General features: G+C 40.5%; 1 protein-coding gene across 2 annotated transcripts in view; it reads right to left on the bottom strand.

Moving 5' to 3' along the window:
* LOC134575218 (oocyte zinc finger protein XlCOF7.1-like) overlaps positions 1 to 20,526 on the bottom strand; it is a 107,970-nt gene extending 87,444 nt beyond the window's left edge. Inside the window, exons 1-3 of one of the 2 annotated variants that reach the window (XR_010085607.1) lie at positions 20,390 to 20,526; positions 13,308 to 13,951; positions 11,760 to 12,042 (exon numbers count right to left, since the gene is read on the bottom strand). Coding sequence is in view for 1 of the 2 variants with exons in the window: in XM_063434473.1 (XP_063290543.1) it covers positions 13,803 to 13,886 (84 nt within the window). In the remaining variant the exon portion in view is untranslated. Of the gene's footprint in view, positions 1 to 11,759; positions 12,043 to 13,307; positions 13,952 to 20,389 lie in introns of those variants that run through there. The other variant, XM_063434473.1, reaches the window with a different exon arrangement.
* Positions 20,527 to 22,006: the final 1,480 nt, after the last annotated feature.

The raw sequence follows: 22,006 nt of genomic DNA, 5'->3' as shown, positions 1-22,006 counted from the left end.
GTGCACGGCACCAAATTGGTATACCGTATATACTCGAGTATAAGCCGACCCGAATATAAGCCGAGGCCCCTAATTTTACCCCAAAAAACTGGGAAAACTTATTGACTCGAGTATAAGCCTGGGGTGGGAAATGCAGCAGCTACTGGTAAATTTCTAAATAAAATTAGATCCTAAAAAAATTATATTAATTGAATATTTATTTACAGTGTGTGTGTGTGTATGAATGCAGTGTGTGTGTATGAGTGCAGTGTGTGTGTGTATGAGTGCAGTGTGTGTGTATGAGTGCAGTGTGTGTGTATGAGTGCAGTGTGTGTGTATGAGTGCAGTGTGTGTGTGAATGCAGTGTGTGTGTGTATGAGTGCAGTGTGTGTGTGTATGAGTGCAGTGTGTGTGTGTGTGATGCAGAGCCTTGGTGGGGGGTGGGTATTTTTTATAATGTTTTTTATTATTATTATTTTTAAAAAAAATTGTTATATTATTATTTATTTATATTATTATTTTATTATTCTTATTATTTTTTTCGTCCCCCCTCCCTGCTTGATACATGGCAGGGAGGGGGGCTCTCACTCCCTGGTGGTCCAGTGGCATTGGCAGTTCAGTGGGGAGAATGGGGGGCTGGCAGAGAGCACTTACCTCTCCTGCAGCTCCTGTCAGCTCCCTCCTCCTCCGCGCCGGTCCGTGCAGCTCTTCTGTCAGCTCACACTGTAAGTCTCGCGAGAGCCACACTATGACCCCGCGGCTCTCACACTGGGAGCTGACAGAGGTGCTTAACGGACCGCCGCGGAGGAGGAGAGAGCTGACAGGAGCTGCAGGAGAGGTAAGTAACCGCACACAGCCCCCAGTCTGTATTATGGCAATGTAACTCGAGTGACTCGAGTATAAGCCGAGTTGGGGATTTCAGCACAAAAAAATTTGCTGAAAAACTCTGCTTATACTCGAGTATATACGGTAAATATTTTAAAATTATATATTTAGCCAGCTGGGGTGGGTGCAAGTTAGTGGGGAATTGGGGAATTTGGTGTTATCTAGGGGTTTAAAAAAAGCTTTTAAAAAAAAAAAGGTTTTAATATCGTTTAAAAAAAAGTTAAGAAAATCCCACCCCCCTTTACCAGTCCTAATAAAAATTAACCCCTTCCGTGCGAGTTGATCACTGCCTACAGTGGTCAAAATACAGATCACAGTATTATACTGTTATTTAATTTTTTCAACCCCTGAGGATTAACTTTTATTTATTTTTTTAACCCTCAGGGCTTCATTTATTTCATTAATTAATTTAAATATTGTAAAATTGTATATTTTGCTAGCTGGGATGAGTGGGAGTTATGGTAAAGTGGGAAATTTACAGTTAGTACTGCTTACAGCTAGTTAGGGGTTAACAGTTAAAAAAAAAATCTAAAAAATGTTAAAAGTGTAAATAAAAGTTACGTTTGAAAAATTTAATAAGTAAAACCCCAACCCCCAATCATCTGCCTGCCCGGGTTTCACCACTGCCGCAGGGAGGGTTCGGCTAAACCAGAAGCTAAACACAAAGCCAGAAATCAGGGGTTCAATAAGTGGTGTGAACTGTGAACTCATTAATCTGACGTTCTCACCTGAGCTTCCCTCTTACTTTCAAGCAAAAGACAAACATACCAGCTGTAGCTTGATAATCTTGATGCAAATGCAAATCGTGTCTCTTATCTCTATATAATTTCTCCAGTTCTAGCCTGATGATAATAATATAAAATTTTGCTGTCTAATCGCATGCCATGTCAAATCTACTGTTCTTTATCAGCTTGCTATTGCTGTTGGGGCATTGCAAGATTAAATGTTATTTGTCTACACAAGCACAAGAAAAATAAAGAATTTAAAAAAAATTTTAAGGAAAAAAAAAAAAAGTAAAAAAAAAATACATAAAAAAATGCTCGTTACCACTACACCTGGACCATACTAGCGAAAAAATGATCCCATGCTAAGGTTCAAAATATAAAAGATATAAAAGGTGTATAGGCGCTACCAATATACAAATACAGAGAGACTGGTGTAATAAAAGTGTATCCCACAGCACTTAAAACAGAAATAAATACTACACCAGTCTAGGGGTACAGGTATCAAGATCAATCTAAAATACAGAAACATAGTGCAAACTGTGTAAACATATATTAACCCCCCATATAGGTTGGAACTCACAGGATGCAGAGCCGTCCCAGGCTCTATAGATTGAGCAGGAGGGTGACTTACAAAGGCTAAAACAATATCCTAATCCCCCCCTCCCATTTTTTTTTTTTTACAATTAATTAGAATTTATATATATCTATATATATATATTGGGATAAAGTGAAGGCAGAGAGGCCATTTAACCCCAGGGGGAGTATGTTTATTTTGTGTTGTAGGCAACACAAAGCTACATTTAGTTATGGGCCCCTGGGGTGGAGCATTTGGAGAGAAGGGTGGGCCAATGCTCCACTCCTCAGTTTAGACAACTGGGAGAAATAAGGTCCAGGTCAGAGTTTTTTGGAACTGTCTCCAACCCACTGCTCAGCTGCAGATAATCAGCTGTAGCAGTGGGAATAAACCCCTCCCTGCTAGGCAGGTAAAGGGGGGGGATTGCTGGCTTCCTCCCAGGAAGCAGGTAGGAGAGAGGCTTTTCTCTCCAATGAGAGAGCTAAGGAGACTAGGCACTGGGAGTGCAGAAAGGAAGCAGTCAAGGCTGGCTTGGAGCACTGGGAGTGCAGAAGGAAGCAGTCAAGGCTGGCTTGGAGCACTGGGAGTGCAGAAAGGAAAGCAGGCAAGGCTCGCTTGGAGCACTGGGAGTGGAGAAAGAAAAGCAACAGGCTAGCTAGCAGAGTGTTGCTATCTAATAAGGTTGGTGCGATATGTTTTTGTTAGTTTAACCCTGATAGAGAGGGATATTAAAAGTGAGTCAGTGCTCAGACGAGCTAGGTTTTTGTTTAAAGGGGAAACCTGTTATATTTATGTTTTAGTTATGTTGATGTGTGGACTTGCCAATAAAGTTGCCTGGATTATATGAAAAACCAAAGGACTGTGCCTGTTGTTTACCCTAGAGGACCGTACTATCTGCAAACAAGGATCACTATATATATATACACACCTCATCCAGCGTGTGAAGTGTCTCTAAAGCCTGAAAAGACTGTGTGTAACACCCCAATCCCAGGACAAGGTACCAAGGGAAAGGAGTACTTTTTTCACACACACACACACACACACACACACACACACACACACACACACACACACACACACATATACATTGTATATAAATTGTATATAAATGTTGTTTTTGTCACTTACAAATTGTTCTTGATAAAGACCCTGAGGGGTCGAAACGTCGAAATAGATGATTTAATGTAAGCGTTTTTCGTATTAATAAATACACGATTGAAAAGTCCTTCTGGAGTGCTCCTCTTTATCGCTTGTTATATACCCGGACGTTGGATGCACCGAAGGCAAGATATACTGAAATAACCTGCAGGGGTGAGTGCCTTAATTATCATTTTTTCTATATATACATGGTGAACGTCACACCAGTTTTGGGCACCCCCGAAAACTAAATACCTATTTTTGTCCACTCACTAAATTGTGCGTTCAGGCACACCGTCAAGTTAGTCACGATGGAGGACTTCTTAGTAAGAGCAGGGGGAACAGCAGACACAGCAGAAACTCTGTCCATTACTGAAGATCAGGCGCAGGCCATTCTATGGTCGAGAACGGCTAAAGATTTGTCACATTCCAACACAATAAAAGACCTATATAATGACCTAATGAAATTGAAAAGAAGGGAGGTGGACTTGGATTTACACGGGATTTTCATCTCGGATTATCACAGAGCCAAGCGGATCCCTAGGGGATTTAGAGTCAGAAACTCCCCAACCATCGGCAGGCAAAACCCAGATTTCTGCCGTAAATGGATGAATATCGCCAACAAATGCTCCCTCGACTGGATGGTGATTGTGGTGGAGGAAGTGGGCAAAGAACTCATCGGGGTGAAGCATTCCATTCAAGAGGTAGAAAATACTAATACAGATTTACTACATTCCTCAGCGGCCACAGAACACATCTTAAAGTTACAGGATGACATTAACAAGTATAAGAACGAACTTATTCGTTTCTTGAAACAAAAATTGGACAAAGTCAATTATGACTACAAATGCCATCAGGTGTATAGATGGTTGAGTGGCACACCAACAAGCAACAGGGAATCGTTCCCCAAATACAAATATCGAATAAAAAAGCCTATTTTCCAAACCATTGACACCAGTTCGGGCGAGTCAGCCTCTGATATAGACAACAAGGAGGAGAGAGATATACATGATAAACGCCCTTTTTTAGAGGCCAATATTCGCCCTCACGAATCCCCAGGGACCTCATATACATCAACAGGAGGAAGAAAAAGAACTCAATCACCAGGAGAGGAAAGAAGAGACACCAGAAGCACTGGAACAAAAGGAAAACCCCCAAGGGGGAAGAGATGTTAGTATTCAACTTATCTCATAAAAACCTAACTGAACATCATATATCCGTGCTATCCAAAGGGCTCACATTCGTCCCAGTATCCAAACCAGCACCTCTCCAAACCGATATTGAATTTCATAAAATACAACAGATCCTGACCAAATACGAACGATGGACAGACAAACCTTCTACGCCGGACACTGGGAACAAACCGAAAAATCCACTAAGAATTAGGAATACAGGAGAACAAAAAACCTCCAATATGTCCATAAAAACCTTTATGCAGTCAGTGAGAAATGAAACATATCAGAAACTAAAAAACCCTGAAGATAATCGACAAAACCTATCCCCAGCGGAGAAGACAGCCTTAAGAGACCTTATGACAGATCCCAGTATCATTATCCGACCCGCGGACAAGGGAGGGGCGATTGTAGTAATGACCTATGCGAAGTACAAAGAGGAAATATATAACCAATTGTCCGATACAAGCACATATCAGAGATTAACCTATGACCCGGTTAAAAAATTTCAAGCTCAGATTAAAAATATTATTACCATTGGCATACAGATGGGGTGTCTCGATACCAACATGGCTAAATACCTATATGTGGATTACCCGAAGCACCCAGTGTTATACACACTGCCGAAGATCCACAAAGACATGCAACACCCACCAGGAAGACCAATTGTCTCCGCCAGGGACAGTCTCCTTGAACCCATTGCGAAGTTTATTGATTACTACATCAAGACCACCGTGATGGAGCTTCCCACTTGTTTGCGAGATACAAACGACTTTTTGGAGAATATAAAGAATCTAACAACAGTAGAAGAAGGATACAATCTGGTAACACTGGATGTTAAGAATCTATATACCATAATACCGCATATGGAAGGTATACAATCACTCCGACAGATTCTTAGCAGCTCTTCTAAATACTGTGGACCACCTATTGAATTCTTAATGGAGCTACTACAGATAGCTCTAACATGTAACTACTTTAAGTTTGAAGAGCACTTCTACCTACAACGGACGGGTACCTCCATGGGGGCAGCAATGGCACCCTCATATGCCAATGCCTACATGTTTGTGTTCGAAACCCAGTACATCTTGGAAAAATATCATGAACACATACTTATATACCATCGTTTCGTGGATGATATTTTTCTCATTTGGACGGGAACCAGCAGTGACTTAGAACAAATGGTCTCAGACTTGAATACAGCTGAATGCCCTGTCAAATTGACACTATCATCTAATATTCATGAGATCCAATTCCTAGATGTGTCCATCTACAAAGCAAATGGGAGATTAGGGTACACCCTATATCGTAAAGAAACGGCAAGGAATACGTTACTTCAGGCTACGAGCTATCATCCTCAGAAACTCAAAGAATCTCTCCCGGTATCCCAATACATGAGGGTACTGAGATACAATAGTGATCCAGTGAAAAGAGAGCAACAACTTCAAGAAATGACTGAGAGATTTTTGCACAGAGGATACAACCCGGACGTATTATCACAAGCTAAAGACAAAGCCATGAGACACACTAGGGATCCGAGGGCGACCACCAAAAACACCGCACAAGCTACTAGGATGTATTTACCCCTTACTTTTCATACAGGCACCTCACAAATTAAAAAAGCCATGAATAAATACTGGGGCATACTACGGTCCGACAAGAATCTGCCATCCATTTTCCAACAGCAACCGATTATCAGTTTAAAAAGAAATAAAAATCTTAGAGACCTTTTAGTTAAAAGCGATCCAAGTTTATGTTATCAGAAGACAAAAGGACCTATAAAGAAAGGCTGTTACCGATGCAGTGGCTGCGTGACATGCAGCCACATGAACACCAGTACCTCATTTTCTCACCCACACAGCGGAATCCGGATCCCCATCACCCAATACATCACTTGCACGACGGATCATGTGATCTACTTAATCACATGTCCCTGTGGTCTCTCATATGTGGGGAAAACTGACCTAACCCTCCGAGATCGGATTAGAGGTCACAGATCCACCATCAACACAGCCTTCAGAGATCAAAAATCAGACAAACCTGTCGCTAAGCATTTCCTCCAAGCCAACCATAGACTTCCTACCCTACGATTTATAGCTATAGATCACGTCCCACCAAGTCCGAGAGGAGGAGATAGATCTAAAACACTACTTCAACGCGAAACCTACTGGATACACCGGCTGGATACAGTCACCCCCAAGGGACTGAACGAGTACATTACATTTTCCATGTTCTGTTGAATATAGCTATAGAAGTCGTATGTGCCCCAAACTAGATTATCAATACAAAAGTTCGTTCTGTTCTTCAAAGTAATGCCCCACTATTTAGTATATGTATATAAAAAATAGTCATTGAATTTGTATTCATAATTTATAAGTTATAACAATAGATCTTTGAAAGACAAGTTTTCCTATATTACTCTATCTAAGAATTAACTCCTACTTTGTTTTTAAATATAACTTATGAGATATACGTTACTGTATGCATTCACTTGGGTTGTTGGTATTTTTGTACTACACGGTTTTCAGTTTTATTCAGCACCAGCTACACTTTGACCCTACGGGTCTTATTTCTCATTATGATTTATTTACTTCATTAACCCTGAGGTCTTCCCTCTGGCACACTTTGGGTACCACTAGACCTTGGTACACACTTCAGCTTTTTTTACTATGTAGATCTCCTTGCTAGAGACCACACACTTTATACACGTTTCAGATCGTTATTCTGAACCTCTTGGTCACAAAGATCACATGACCGCATTGAGCATAGTCTATCGCATAGCAACCACGTTGCACGCACTGACGCACGATAGGGAAACCACGTGGGTCTCCGTGACACTTCCGGGTTCGGACGGGCGGCCACACACACACTAGAGATTGGTGAGTCAATTATCTTCACTTGTATATAAATGTTGTTTTTGTCACTTACAAATTGTTCTTGATAAAGACCCTGAGGGGTCGAAACGTCGAAATAGATGATTTAATGTAAGCGTTTTTCGTATTAATAAATACACGATTGAAAAGTCCTTCTGGAGTGCTCCTCTTTATCGCTTGTTATATACCCGGACGTTGGATGCACCGAAGGCAAGATATACTGAAATAACCTGCAGGGGTGAGTGCCTTAATTATCATTTTTTCTATATACATATATATATATGTGTGTGTGAAAAAAGTACTCCTTTCCCTTGGTACCTTGTATGTATATATATATATATATATATATATATATATATATATATATATATATGACATAAAAATAAAGCCCTGTTTGCCATCTAAAAAACGTTATATAAAATATGTGTTAGTGCAATAAATGACAGAGATGCAAATTGCGTTTGAACACAAACAGCATATAAATGCAAAAACGGCTTGTGTCCTTAAGGGTAAGACAAGCTTTTGAAGCTGTGTCCTTAAGGGGTTAATGGTTATTGGCACGGACCACAAACACAGAAATAATACAAACATATAACAAACGAAAACAATGAACATTATATTAAATTAATTGCTGCTGTTTATACATAAATGCAATCAGACATCCACAAACAACATTTTACATTTATGTGCACATGAAACGACTTGGAGAGACACAGTCTCATTGGCCACATGTAATGAGAAAAAAAAAAACGTCATTTGATAATCACCATGATGTAGTTAACTTAAGAAAAGGAGAGAATGAAATTGAAGTCATTGTGACTCCCATGGTGCAGCGTGCACATAAAGCATCATGGGATAACACCAGTTTGTAGACTGTTAGCTGCATTTTGACAAACAGATTTTAAACCCACAAGTGGGAAATAAAAGAAAGAACACTTTTTATTACAATCAAGTCTCCATGTTGCTGCCTTCTTTTGTGTGTGCTTGTTTTCATGTGGGAAGACTGCCTCTCAGTACCGGAGAGATAGGGTGAACCTACATTTAAAAGGTATTGGAGCGTATGCCATTATGGCAAGCAATAGTAGATTTTCCTGAGCATAATATAATTTCATCAGTTGTCAAATTATCTTATTTGTAGAATGACTGACAAAGGATCAGTCATGACCATTCACTGCTGTGAGGCCTGAAATACATTTCCGTCATTGGGGTGGCATGGGTCAGAAAACGAATGCACCATGATAATGTCTGAACAAAATCCAGAGTGGTTTCATAAACATAGCACCAAGTCATACATTCCACTATGGCCTTTCCAATAACCTGACCTAAATGTCATGAAACATGTGTGGTGGAATTTCAATGAAATGTAAATTTAGTAGGCCAAGATTTCCACGTGGCATATGTGTATGTTGTATCAGTTAGTTAGCTACACGTAGCTAGGATACTGTCATCAATGTACTGAGCATGTGCAGGAATGCAGGAACTGAAATTGCACCTATTTCTCCTTTGTCTTGGATGAGCCATGTGGTCTGCCCAGATGAACAAGTCTATATTCTGCTCATTGATTGGTTAAAGGTATATGTGGGTGTAGCTATTAATGGGAGGAGCTATATTGCTATATAAGGAATGTACTCCATGTGCTCTGGGCTCATACCTTTTGAACATAAGTTCAGTGTGAGACCCGATCGGTATGTTAATAAAGACTTCTTACTTCCTGAAGACCTGCATCCATCTCTCTGTGTTTAGCTTCTGTAAGTTTACTCGGTAACACATGTATGGAAAGTTCAGTGTGTAATACACATATACATATATATAGTATATACACACACACACACACTTCCACTAATGAGACAGAAGCAAATAAAGTGGAAGATAGTATAACAAACATATCTACGTGACTGACAAGGTTTGATTTTCAGGCCCACATTTGTCTCACAGAGCTGACACTCAACAAATGTAAATGGTTACTCCAGCCACCATGGCCACTCCCACTTTAGAAATGGTCATAGTGCCAGCAGTCTGATGTGCAGCATTCCAGCTGTTCCAGGATGACTCCAGTCAGAAACGTCTGTTATCAGCACGCACTGCCCTCTAGTGATGGGAGTGCGTCTTATGTTCTGTTTTAAATGGGTCGGGGGGTGTAAGTCCCTTAGTAGATAGGTCCATATAGATTAGGAACATGGTTGAAGTAACCTGTTGAGGCAGCTGTGACAATGTCAAATACCCACAGGTTTATTCACTAAAGTGAGAATTCAAAGTAAATGTAAAACTTATAGGCAAAATAGCTTAACTGGAAAAAGTCTGTAAGTCAAGTATGCTTCCAGCTCGGCTACTTTAGCCTTACATTTGAAAATCACTTTAGTAAATAATCCTGCCAACCAATACAGGCCACGCTATCTCCGTCTCAATCATTGTTGTTGTACACAGCACCGACTAGATGCCCTTTCCCTGTCTCTTTAACTCTACAACTTTTAAAGCAAAAAATGATTATTCTCTACTGTGAAATCTTTTAAATGAGGCTGGTACTGGGGTCCAGGGAAACTATTTCAAGTATTCATAACCTGTAAATATAATTTTTTCCTTGCGTGAACCTTCTGATGCTTAATAAGAATACACCTTCTAATAAAGCATGTCTCACAATAAGAACACGAGAATGGTTTCTCTCCTGTGTGAATCCTCATGAACAGTAAGATCATGCTTTTCGTTAAAACAATTCTCGGATTTGCTACATTTAAATGGTTTTTCTCCTGTGTGAATCCTTCGACGTGTAAGAAGATTGTACTTAAAGCTAAAGCCTTTGCCACAAACATTGCATTTATATCGATTGTCTCCCGTGTGGTTCACTTGATGTGAAGCAAGTTATGTCACCAGAAGAAACCTTTTTCCCACATTCTGGCCACTTAAACACTTTATCCCCTGTATGATTTTTTTGATGCAAAATAAGATTGAGTTTCAGGAGGAAGGATTTTCCACATTCAGTGCATATAAATGGTTTTTCCCCCCATGTGAACCTTTCGATGTTTACCAAGACTATTCTTTAGGCGGAAACATTTCCCACATTCAGGGCATTTGAAGGGCATTCGGAAGGAATTTCTCCAGTGTGAATCATTTGATGACTAATAAGACTGGATTTTGTCATAAAGAATTTTCCACAATCCGAGCATAGGAATGCCTGTTTTTCAGTGTGCTTCCTCTCGTGGATAATAAGATTCTGCTTTCGCGTAAAAGATTTTTCACATATAGGGCATGTAAATGGTTTTTCTCCTGTGTGCATCATTTCATGCCTAATAAGATTGCGTTTTTGGTTAATAACTTTTCCACATTTAGAACATGAGAATGTCTGTTTTCTCGTGTGTGTAAGTCTTTTCTTTGATTTGGTAAATGTCAGGTATTTTTCCCCATTCTCCATTTTATTTAAAACTTCATCTTCAGTTCCAGAATTGGACAAAGTGACATGGCTGTGAAATTCCCCAGGTATAGATATATCTATTAGAAGAAAATACACAATAATAGCAAATAAACAAACAATAGATAACAATAAGAGCAACTAAATCAAAGCCCAGAGTTCGTATACATTTTGGACCCTTCTTATTTGGCATTATAAACACAGATCTTTGTGATTTTATTTCCTCTTACCCGATGAGCTGAGAGTCTGGTGATTCTCCATCATTACGTCCTTATAGAGATCCTTGTGTCCTTCTAGATACTCCCACTCCTCCATGGAGAAATAGGCAGCGACATCCTCACACCTTATAGGAACCTGACACACACAAAGATACAGTCACTATCCAGACACATCCCTTGGTTTTATTGTATAATGTCCCATTCACAGCAGCCTCACCTCTCCAGTCAGCAGTTGGGTGATCTGATTGGTCAGTTCCAGGATCTTCTTGTCACTGTTGCCCTCATATGTCTGTGAGTGATGTGGAGGCACTGAGCTAGCGATATCGATGCTGCAGGGGCCTGATGACACCATAGCACTATTTCTTTGTGTAACAGACTGACAAAGCTTATTCACAACCATACAATCCTAAATGGTAAGAGCAACACAAATGCAGACATTCAGATCCTCGTAGATTGTAGCTTCTTTGAGCAAGGCCTTCTTCACCTCTAAATGTCCCCTTTCTATGAATGCAAAGCGCTGTAGAATATATGGCGCTATATAAATGCCAATAAGAAATAAATAAAAAGTATTATTGCTCACTGAATTCGTATTCACCTCCACTGTTTTTATATCAATGTTACCTTTCTTATATCCAAATTGATTGCATCCAAGTATCCTTATTAATCAAAACTCCTTCAATGGCGACTATTTCAGTCTGTGACTGTTTTCACCATTCTAAAAATCTACCTTATAAAAATACATTATATTTTTTAGTACCAGTGCAAAGTCTCTGAGACTGAGACATTCCCAGAATCCCTCACCTCTCCAGTCAGCAGGTAGATGATCTCCATACTGACATTACCCAGAATCCCTCACCTCTCCAGCCAGCAGGTAGATGATCTCCATAATGACATTACCCAGAATCCCTCACCTCTCCAGTCAGCAGGTAGATGATCTCCATACTGACATTACCCAGAATCCCTCACCTCTCCAATCAGCAGGTAGATGATCTCCATACTGACATTACCCAGAATCCCTCACCTCTCCAGCCAGCAGGTATATGATCTCCATAATGACATTACCCAGAATCCCTCACCTCTCCAGCCAGCAGGTAGATGATCTCCATACTGACATTACCCAGAATCCCTCACCTCTCCAGCCAGCAGGTAGATGATCTCCATACTGACATTACCCAGAATCCCTCACCTCTCCAATCAGCAGGTAGATGATCTCCATACTGGCATTACCCAGAATCCCTCACCTCTCCAGCCAGCAGGTAGATGATCTCCATACTGACATTACCCAGAATCCCTCACCTCCCCAGTCAGCAGGTAGATGATCTCCATACTGACATTACCCAGAATCCCTCACCTCTCCAGTCAGCAGGTAGATGATCTCCATACTGACATTACCCAGAATCCCTCACCTCTCCAGTCAGCAGGTAGATGATCTCCATACTGACATTACCCAGAATCCCTCACCTCTCCAGCCAGCAGGTAGATGATCTCCATACTGACATTACCCAGAATCCCTCACCTCTCCAGCCAGCAGGTAGATGATCTCCATAATGACATTACCCAGAATCCCTCACCTCTCCAGCCAGCAGGTAGATGATTTCCATAATGACATTACCCAGAATCCCTCACCTCTCCAGTCAGCAGGTAGATGATCTCCATACTGACATTACCCAGAATCCCTCACCTCTCCAGCCAGCAGGTAGATGATCTCCATACTGACATTACCCAGAATCCCTCACCTCTCCAGCCAGCAGGTAGATGATCTCCATAATGACATTACCCAGAATCCCTCACCTCTCCAGCCAGCAGGTAGATGATTTCCATAATGACATTACCCAGAATCCCTCACCTCTCCAGCCAGCAGGTAGATGATCTCCATGGTGACATTACCCAGAATCCTTCACCTCTCCAGTCAGCAGGTAGATGATCTCCATAATGACATTACCCAGAATCCCTCACCGCTCCAGTCAGCAGGTAGATGATCTCCATGGTGACATTACCCAGAATCCCTCACCTCTCCAGTCAGCAGGTAGATGATCTCCATACTGACATTACCCAGAAACCCTCACCTCTCCAGTCAGCAGGTAGATGATCTCCATACTGACATTACCCAGAATCCCTCACCTCTCCAGTCAGCAGGTAGATGATCTCCATACTGACATTACCCAGAATCCCTCACCTCTCCAGTCAGCAGGTAGATGATCTCCATACTGACATTACCCAGAATCCCTCACCTCTCCAGTCAGCAGGTAGATGATCTCCATACTGACATTACCCAGAATCCCTCACCTCTCCAGCCAGCAGGTAGATGATCTCCATTGTGACATTACCCAGAATCCCTCACCTCTCCAGTCAGCAGGTAGATGATCTCCATGGTGACATTACCCAGAATCCCTCACCTCTCCAGTCAGCAGGTAGATGATCTCCATACTGACATTACCCAGAATCCCTCACCTCTCCAGTCAGCAGGTAGATGAGCTCTATGGTGACATTACCCAGAATCCCTCACCTCTCCAGTCAGCAGGTAGATGATCTCCATAATGACATTACCCAGAATCCCTCACCTCTCCAGTCAGCAGGTAAATGATCTCCATACTGACATTACCCAGAATCCCTCACCTTTCCAGTCAGCAGGTAGATGATCTCCATGGTGACATTACCCAGAATCCCTCACCTCTCCAGTCAGCTGGTAGATGATCTCCATAATGACATTACCCAGAATCCCTCACCTCTCCAGTCAGCAGGTAGATGATCTCCATACTGACATTACCCAGAATCCCTCACCTCTCCAGTCAGCAGGTAGATGATCTCCATGGTGACATTACCCAGAATCCCTCACCTCTCCAGTCAGCAGGTAGATGATCTCCAGGGTGAGATCCAAGATTCTCTCAGCCACCTGATTCCTGTCCATGTTCATTATCATATTTAGTCACATACTCTCATAATAGACTTTGGTTCTTGTATAGGAGATTTAACAGCCACATCAGTCTGAAATTAGAACATGATATTATGTTTCAATTAAAATGGACACTATAATCACCAATACAACTTTAGCTTAATTAAGCAGTTCTGGTGTATAGATTATGCCTTTTATGTTTCACTCCTCAATTTACTGCCTTTGAGAAGTTAAATCACTTTTGATTCGGTTTATGCAGCCCTAGCCACACCTCCCCTGACTGTGACTGGCAAGTCCTGTATGAAAACAAAATGTACAGAAAAAAAGACAAGTGTAGGCGCTCGCTATAATATGAACAGGCAGCAGTAAAATCTACAAGGATTCACAAACCTTGCGTAAGATACAGTAATGTGACAAAATAACAAGTGATAAACCGCGCCAAAGAGAACTAAAAAAAAAAAAATCACACGGGTTACATGGTTACATAGCTGAAAAGAGACTTGTGTCCATTAAGTTCAGCCTTCCTCACATTTGTTTTTTTGCTGTTGATACAAAAGAAGGCAAAAAACCCAGTTTAAAGCACTTCCAATTTTGCAACAAGCTAGGAAAAAAATTCCTTCTTGACCCCAGAATGGCAGTCAGATTTATCCTTGGATCAAGCAGTTATTACCCTACATTGAAAGATTATATCCTATTCTGTTTTTGCAAGTATGCATCTAGTAGCTGTTTGAACATCTGTATGGACTCTGATAAAACCACTTCTTCAGGCAGAGAATTCCACATCCTGATTGTTATAACAGTAAAAAGACCTTTCCTTTGCCTTAGACGATATCTTCTTCCAGTCTAAACGCATGACCTCATGTCCTATGTAAAGTCCGGTTTGTGAATAGATTTCCACACAATGGTTTGTATTGGCCCCGAATATATTTGTATAATGTTATCATATCCCCTCTCAGGCAATGTTTTTCTAAACTAAAGAGGTTTAAATTTGTTACCCGTTCTTCATAGCTGATATGTCCCATTCCTTTTATTAATTTTGTAGCCCGCCTCTGCACTTTTTCTAGTGCCATAATATCCGTCTTTAGAACAGGTGCCCAAAATTGCACAGCATATTCAATATGTGGTCTTACCAGTGATTTATAAAGAGGCAAAATGAGGTGGCGGGGCCTGACCGCCAAGCTAAGCGGACGCTGCACGCATCAGCTCCGGACCACAACTCTAATTATTGCCCAAATCCACTGCTTGACAGCCCTTTCAGGCTAATAATTTATGACCGGAGGCTCCTGGGCATACCTAGAAGCAACTAGGGACCTGGAACGGACTTGCGGCAGCCGACAAGCGACACTCGAGGCCGGCGCCGGGGCCTGGCGGGGGAGGCGGCCGATCCTCCGACCGGACCTGGCCGGGCACACCAGAAGAGCGACTAGGGCCCTGTACCCCCCCCCTGTGGTCCGGTGGGGGTTATCCCGGAATCCATTAGGATAACACTAACCTCGGTGAAGCTGCAATCGAGCAACCAAGGTTACATAGCCAGCAGAGACACGAGACAGCCAGAGCTCTTCCAAGATGGCCGCCAAGCTAGTGTCACACTCTAACTCCCTGAAGGCCCTTGACCGGCTTTGCTCAAGCCTATGCAAGATGCTATGTGGCGGCGGAATGCCATACCGACAAGCAATCTGCCTGGTGGCCTCATGGATTCGTCCTGCAACCCGCCGGCGCTATTATGGGCTCCCGCTGCAGGCCTTCAAAGCGGCCTTTCAGCCACGCAAGCGACGACCGCAATGGCGGAAAAGGGATCTAAGCGAACCGGGTGCACGCACCCGCTCCAACACACACAGGAACGAGACCGCTGGGCAACCCCAAAGCCCAAGCAACATACCCAAGTACAGACCCTCAGGCCAGCATGCAACCACTCTGCACTCCAGGGCTAAAGCGGAGCATCACGCTAAGCCCGCACCAAGGGACTCCACGCAGACCATTGAAAATACTCACCTACAATGCCCATCTCTGGAGGGGCACCTACCATGTCGCACGAATGCACATAGCACCCCAGAGATTCGCGACCAGCACCAACAGCCCAGCAGGGCAGGCATCGGCTGACCACAGATGATCCCACAAGGCCCAGACACCTCTCCCGGGCCCCGGAGTGAATTCCTGAACAACCGCACTGACTCTCTGGGCACTGGTTTATCCTGCCTCACAGACTCCCCTCTCTATAAAACCGCATATGCTGTTGGCAAACTATGAGTTGCCCCGGCTACTGAGCTATCATAGAATATTGTTTGTACCTGAAGCGGACTATGATCCTGCAGGCTCCAATACCGTGATACTGCATACTGTCTCACTGTAATCGATGTTACTAAATGTGTTATCCTGAACACTGAAGCTATAGCAAGTCTCTATTACTAATGACACATTACTACACTGATAAGATGACTTATAGCATGTTTATTGCAACGATCTAACCTAACTATACTCACAAGCTATGTTTAAATTCAATTGTTTAAGCCTGATAAAAACACAAAAATTGTGCTTGTTATTCATGTGCCCCACATGTTTTTACGTGGGATAAGCCAGAGGACTGCTTTTGGGGCACCTCTAGCCAGCTTGTATTACATATGTGCATGTCAAAAATAAAGATTTAAAAAAAAAAAAAAAAAAAAGATGCAAAATTATATTCTCATCCCGAGAATGAACGCCCTTTTTCATGCATGACAATACCTTACTGGCCTTGGCCACTGCTGATTGACATTGCACATTGTTGCATAGTTTGTTGTCTATAACAATTCCCAAGTCCTTTTCTTGTGTTGTTATCCCTAATTCGCTTCCATTAAGGGTATACGTTGCTTGTGCATTCTTTATGCCGAAGTGCATAATGTTAAATTTCATCTGCCATTTGAGTGCCCAGTCCCCCAGTCTATCTAAATCCCTCTGCAGCAAAATAATATCTTGCTCACATTGTATTACTTTACAGAGTTTTGTGTCATCTGTAAACACATGGCTTTCAATGCTTCAATGCAAGATCAAACTTAACAGTAACTCAATAATGTGTATTAAATAGATGTATATATGTAATGTACTCTCTTTAGAGTAAAGCAATTTTGTATTTCAGTACCAAGAAAACCTCAAAATGAAACATATACAACAAAAACTATTGTGTAATATGTCTTAATGGTTTTAAAGACAGTTAGGTATATAGGTAACTCACTCACACTTTTATGAGCTACTGAGAGCTCTGCTGTTTAGCACTTTGACGGTACAATCCCAGTCTTGGGATATCTGTAGATCCACAATCTTATGTTTCCTAGCTTGTGGCAAAATTGTGCTTCAAACTGGGTTTTATTGCCTTCTTTTGCATCAACAGCAAAAAACAAATGTGAGGAAGGCTAAACTTGACGGGCGCAAGTCTCTTTTCAGCTATGTAACTATGTAACTATAATGAATATCTTTAAATGATTAAATTTTCATAATTTTCACAAGATATTACTTGCAATATTGGGTCCCACAATCATCCCTACAATGAAGAGCAATCACCATAGAAACCAATATTTCTTGCAATACTCAAGTCCTACAGCATTAGCCAGGGCTTAAAGGAACACTCTAAGAACCATAATCAATACAACTCGCGGTAGTGGTTATGGTGCCAACGTCTCCTGACATCCCTCACTGTAAGTAGTTAAACAGAATTTTACCGGTTTGCCTTCTCACCTGGTCCACTCAGCTCTGCTCCCTGTCCCACTAGCAACGCAAGAGAGACAGAAGCTCTGAGCAGCGTTAGCATTACACCTATGCCTCGTTTCCACTGAGCGGATCGGTTCGGTTCAGTTCGGTACGGTTCGCTATTTTGGGTGTTTCCATTATGAAAGTGGTCCATACAAGCGAACCGTACCAATCCATTCAGGGTCCTGCTTCAGATGTAGGGCCATAGGAAATGGAACGGTTCGGTTAGGGTGGAGCTACTATACAATCCATTGATTGGTGGACAGGAAGAGCATTTTTTCTAAACCCCGCATGGCCCTGAAGGTCTGACTTGCAGTGGAAACGCTCACCAGAATGGGCTGGTCCATTCTAAACCTTCCAAAGTGTACCAACCCGAACCGATCCGCTCAGTGGAAACGAGGCATTAGTGGACCCAATGTAAGAAGTTTAAAGTGGTTTGACTTCTTTCAATGTGGTGTGCCAGAACACTCCTGGCACCATAACCACTATAGTGAGCTATAGAGGTCATGTTGCTTGGTGTTTTCCTTTAAAAGTGATTTGCCGCAGCAAGCCTGGAGAGTTCATGGCACACTCTCCAGGGGTGAATTTCTACTCACCAGTGGTTAGTGAATATCTTGAACCCGGCATAAGAATGTATTATAACATTTTGCGCATTGCACTCAATAGCATGTGTTTAGTCTTGATAAATCTCCACACTTGTATTAAAATAACCTCCCCTGTATCTCTATATACAGTGATATAACACACGAATACAATAATACAGAGTATATCATATAATCTGTATATATTTCCTATATAATACAATAAGACATAGTATATAATATAAATAAAATTCTCCATATAATCCAATACTACACAGTATATAATAAAAATAATATTCTCCTTATAATACAATAACAGTATATAATGTTTCATATAATACAATACACAAAGTACATAATATATTCTCCATATAACATATTTATACATTCTCCATATAACACACAGTATATTAAACATATATATGCCCCATATAGACTGTAAGCTTGTTTGAGCAGGGTCGTTCCTGTAAGTTTTCTTGTAATTGACCTATATAGTTATATTATTGTAAAGCGATACGGAATCTGTTGGCGCTATATAAATGGCAATAATAATAATATAATACAATACACAGTACAAAATAAGATATATAATACTCTCCATATAATACACAGTATATAATAGTAAATATCATTCACCATATAATATACAGTATATAATAATAATAATATATAACATTCTCCATTTAATACAGTATATAATACTCCTAATACACAGTATATAATAAATAATATTCTCCATATAATGCACAGTATATAATAATAATAATAATATATAATATTCTCCATATAATACACAGTATATAATAATATATAATATTCTCCATATAATACACAGTATATAATAATATCCTCCATATAATACACAGTATAAAATAATATCCTCCATATAATACACAGTATATAATAATAATATATAATATTCTCCATATAATACACAGCATATAATAATAATATATAATATTCTCCTTATAATACACAGTATATAATAATATTCTCCATATAATACACAGTATATAATAATATTCTCCATATAATACACAGTATATAATAATAATAATAATAATAATAATATATAATATTCTCCATAGAACACAGTATATAATAATAATAATATATAATATTCTCCATATAATACACAGTATATAAATTAATAATAATAATATATAATATCCTCCATATAATACACAGTATATAATAATATCCTCCATATAATACACAGTATATAATAATAATATATAATATTCTCCATATAATACACAGTATATAATAATATTCTCCATATAATACACAGTATATAATAATAATATATAATATTCTCCATATAATACACAGTATATAATAATATTCTCCATATAATACACAGTATATAATAATATTCTCCATATAATACACAGTATATAATAATAATAATATTCTCCATATAATACACAGTATATAAATTAATAATAATAATAATAATAATATTCTCCATATAATACACAGTATATAATAATCATATTCTCCATATAATACACAGTATATAATATATAATATTCTCCATATAATACACAGTATATAATAATAATATTCTCCATATAATACACAGTATATAATAATAATATTCTCCATATAATACACAGTATATAATAATCATATTCTCCATATAATACACAGTATATAATAATAATAATATTCTCCATATAATACACAGTATATAATAATAATAATATTCTCCATATAATACACAGTATATAATAATAATAATATTCTCCATATAATACACAGTATATAATAATAATAATATTCTCCATATAATACACAGTATATAATAATAATAATATTCTCCATATAATACACAGTGTATAATAATAATATTCTCCATATAATACACAGTATATAATAATAATATTCTCCATATAATACACAGTATATAATAATAATAATATTCTCCATATAATACACAGTATATAATAATAATAATATTCTCCATATAATACACAGTGTATAATAATAATATTCTCCATATAATACACAGTATATAATAATAATATTCTCCATATAATACACAGTGTATAATAAGAATATTCTCCATATAATACACAGTATATAATAATAATATTTTCCATATAATACACAGTATATAATCATATTCTCCATATAATACACAGTATATAATAATAATAATCTCCATATAATACACAGTATATTATAATAATAATAATAATATAATATATTTAATTCAATACACACCGGGCTCTGAGCTCTTTCTCCCCAAACTCTGACACACGTGACCCTTAGCACTACTTCCGGTGTCTGCTGTGTAGTCTGGCTCGCGAACGGAAGTCGGACTGCGCGCGCACCAAACGCTAGCTAGTTTCCATGGTGACAGGAAAATCATCTGTGATGTCACAGTGAGCGAATTAGTTAGTGAGCGGCCATCTTGGATGAGGGCAGATCTCCCGTTTACCTAGAGATGGATTGGGATGTGAGTGAGACAGGTCCACTCCATGTGCTGAGTGTGAGTGAAACAGGTCCACTCCATGTGCTGAGTGTGAGTGAGACAGGTCCACTCCATGTGCTGAGTGTGAGTGAGACAGGTCCACTCCATGTGCTGAGTGTGAGTGAGACACGTCCACTCCATGTGCTGAGTGTGAGTGAGACACGTCCTGTCCATGTGCTGAGTGTGAGTGAGACAGGTCCACTCCATGTGCTGAGTGTGAGTGAGACACGTACACTCCATGTGCTGAGTGTGAGTGAAACAGGTCCACTCCATGTGCTGAGTGTGAGTGAGACACGTCCACTCCATGTGCTGAGTGTGAGTGAGACAGGTCCACTCCATGTGCTGAGTGTGAGTGAGACACATCCACTCCATGTGCTGAGTGTGAGTGAAACAGGTCCACTCCATGTGCTGAGTGTGAGTGAGACAGGTCCACTCCATGTGCTGAGTGTGAGTGAAACAGGTCCACTCCTGGTGCTGAGTGTGAGTGAGACACGTCCACTCCATGTGCTGAGTGTGAGTGAGACAGGTCCACTCCATGTGCTGAGTGTGAGTGAAACAGGTCCACTCCATGTGCTGAGTGTGAGTGAGACAGGTCCACTCCATGTGCTGAGTGTGAGTGAAACAGGTCCACTCCTGGTGCTGAGTGTGAGTGAGACACGTCCACTCCATGTGCTGAGTGTGAGTGACATGTCCACTCCATGTGCTGAGTGTGAGTGAGACATGTCCACTCCATGTGCTGAGTGTGAGTGAGACACGTCCACTCCATGTGCTGAGTGTGAGTGACATGTCCACTCCATGTGCTGAGTGTGAGTGAGACACGTCCACTCCATGTGCTGAGTGTGAGTGAAACAGGTCCACTCCATGTGCTGAGTGTGAGTGAAACAGGTCCACTCCATGTGCTGAGTGTGAGTGAAACAGGTCCACTCCATGTGCTGAGTGTGAGTGAGACACGTCCACTACATGTGCTGAGTGTGAGTGACATGTCCACTCCATGTGCTGAGTGTGAGTGAAACACGTCCACTCCATGTGCTGAGTGTGAGTGACATGTCCACTCCATGTGCTGAGTGTGAGTGAGACAGGTCCACTCCATGTGCTGAGTGTGAGTGACATGTCCACTCCATGTGCTGAGTGTGAGTGAAACACGTCCACTCCATGTGCTGAGTGTGAGTGACATGTCCACTCCATGTGCTGAGTGTGAGTGAGACAGGTCCACTCCATGTGCTGAGTGTGAGTGAGACAGGTCCACTCCATGTGCTGAGTGTGAGTGAGACAGGTCCACTCCATGTGCTGAGTGTGAGTGACATGTCCACTCCATGTGCTGAGTGTGAGTGAGACAGGTCCACTCCAGGTGCTGAGTGTGAGTGAGA

This window comes from Pelobates fuscus, chromosome 10, assembly GCF_036172605.1.
Source record: "Pelobates fuscus isolate aPelFus1 chromosome 10, aPelFus1.pri, whole genome shotgun sequence".
In the NCBI taxonomy this organism is placed as follows: Eukaryota; Metazoa; Chordata; class Amphibia; order Anura; family Pelobatidae; genus Pelobates; species Pelobates fuscus.
This window is presented reverse-complemented; position numbering and strand designations above follow the sequence as displayed.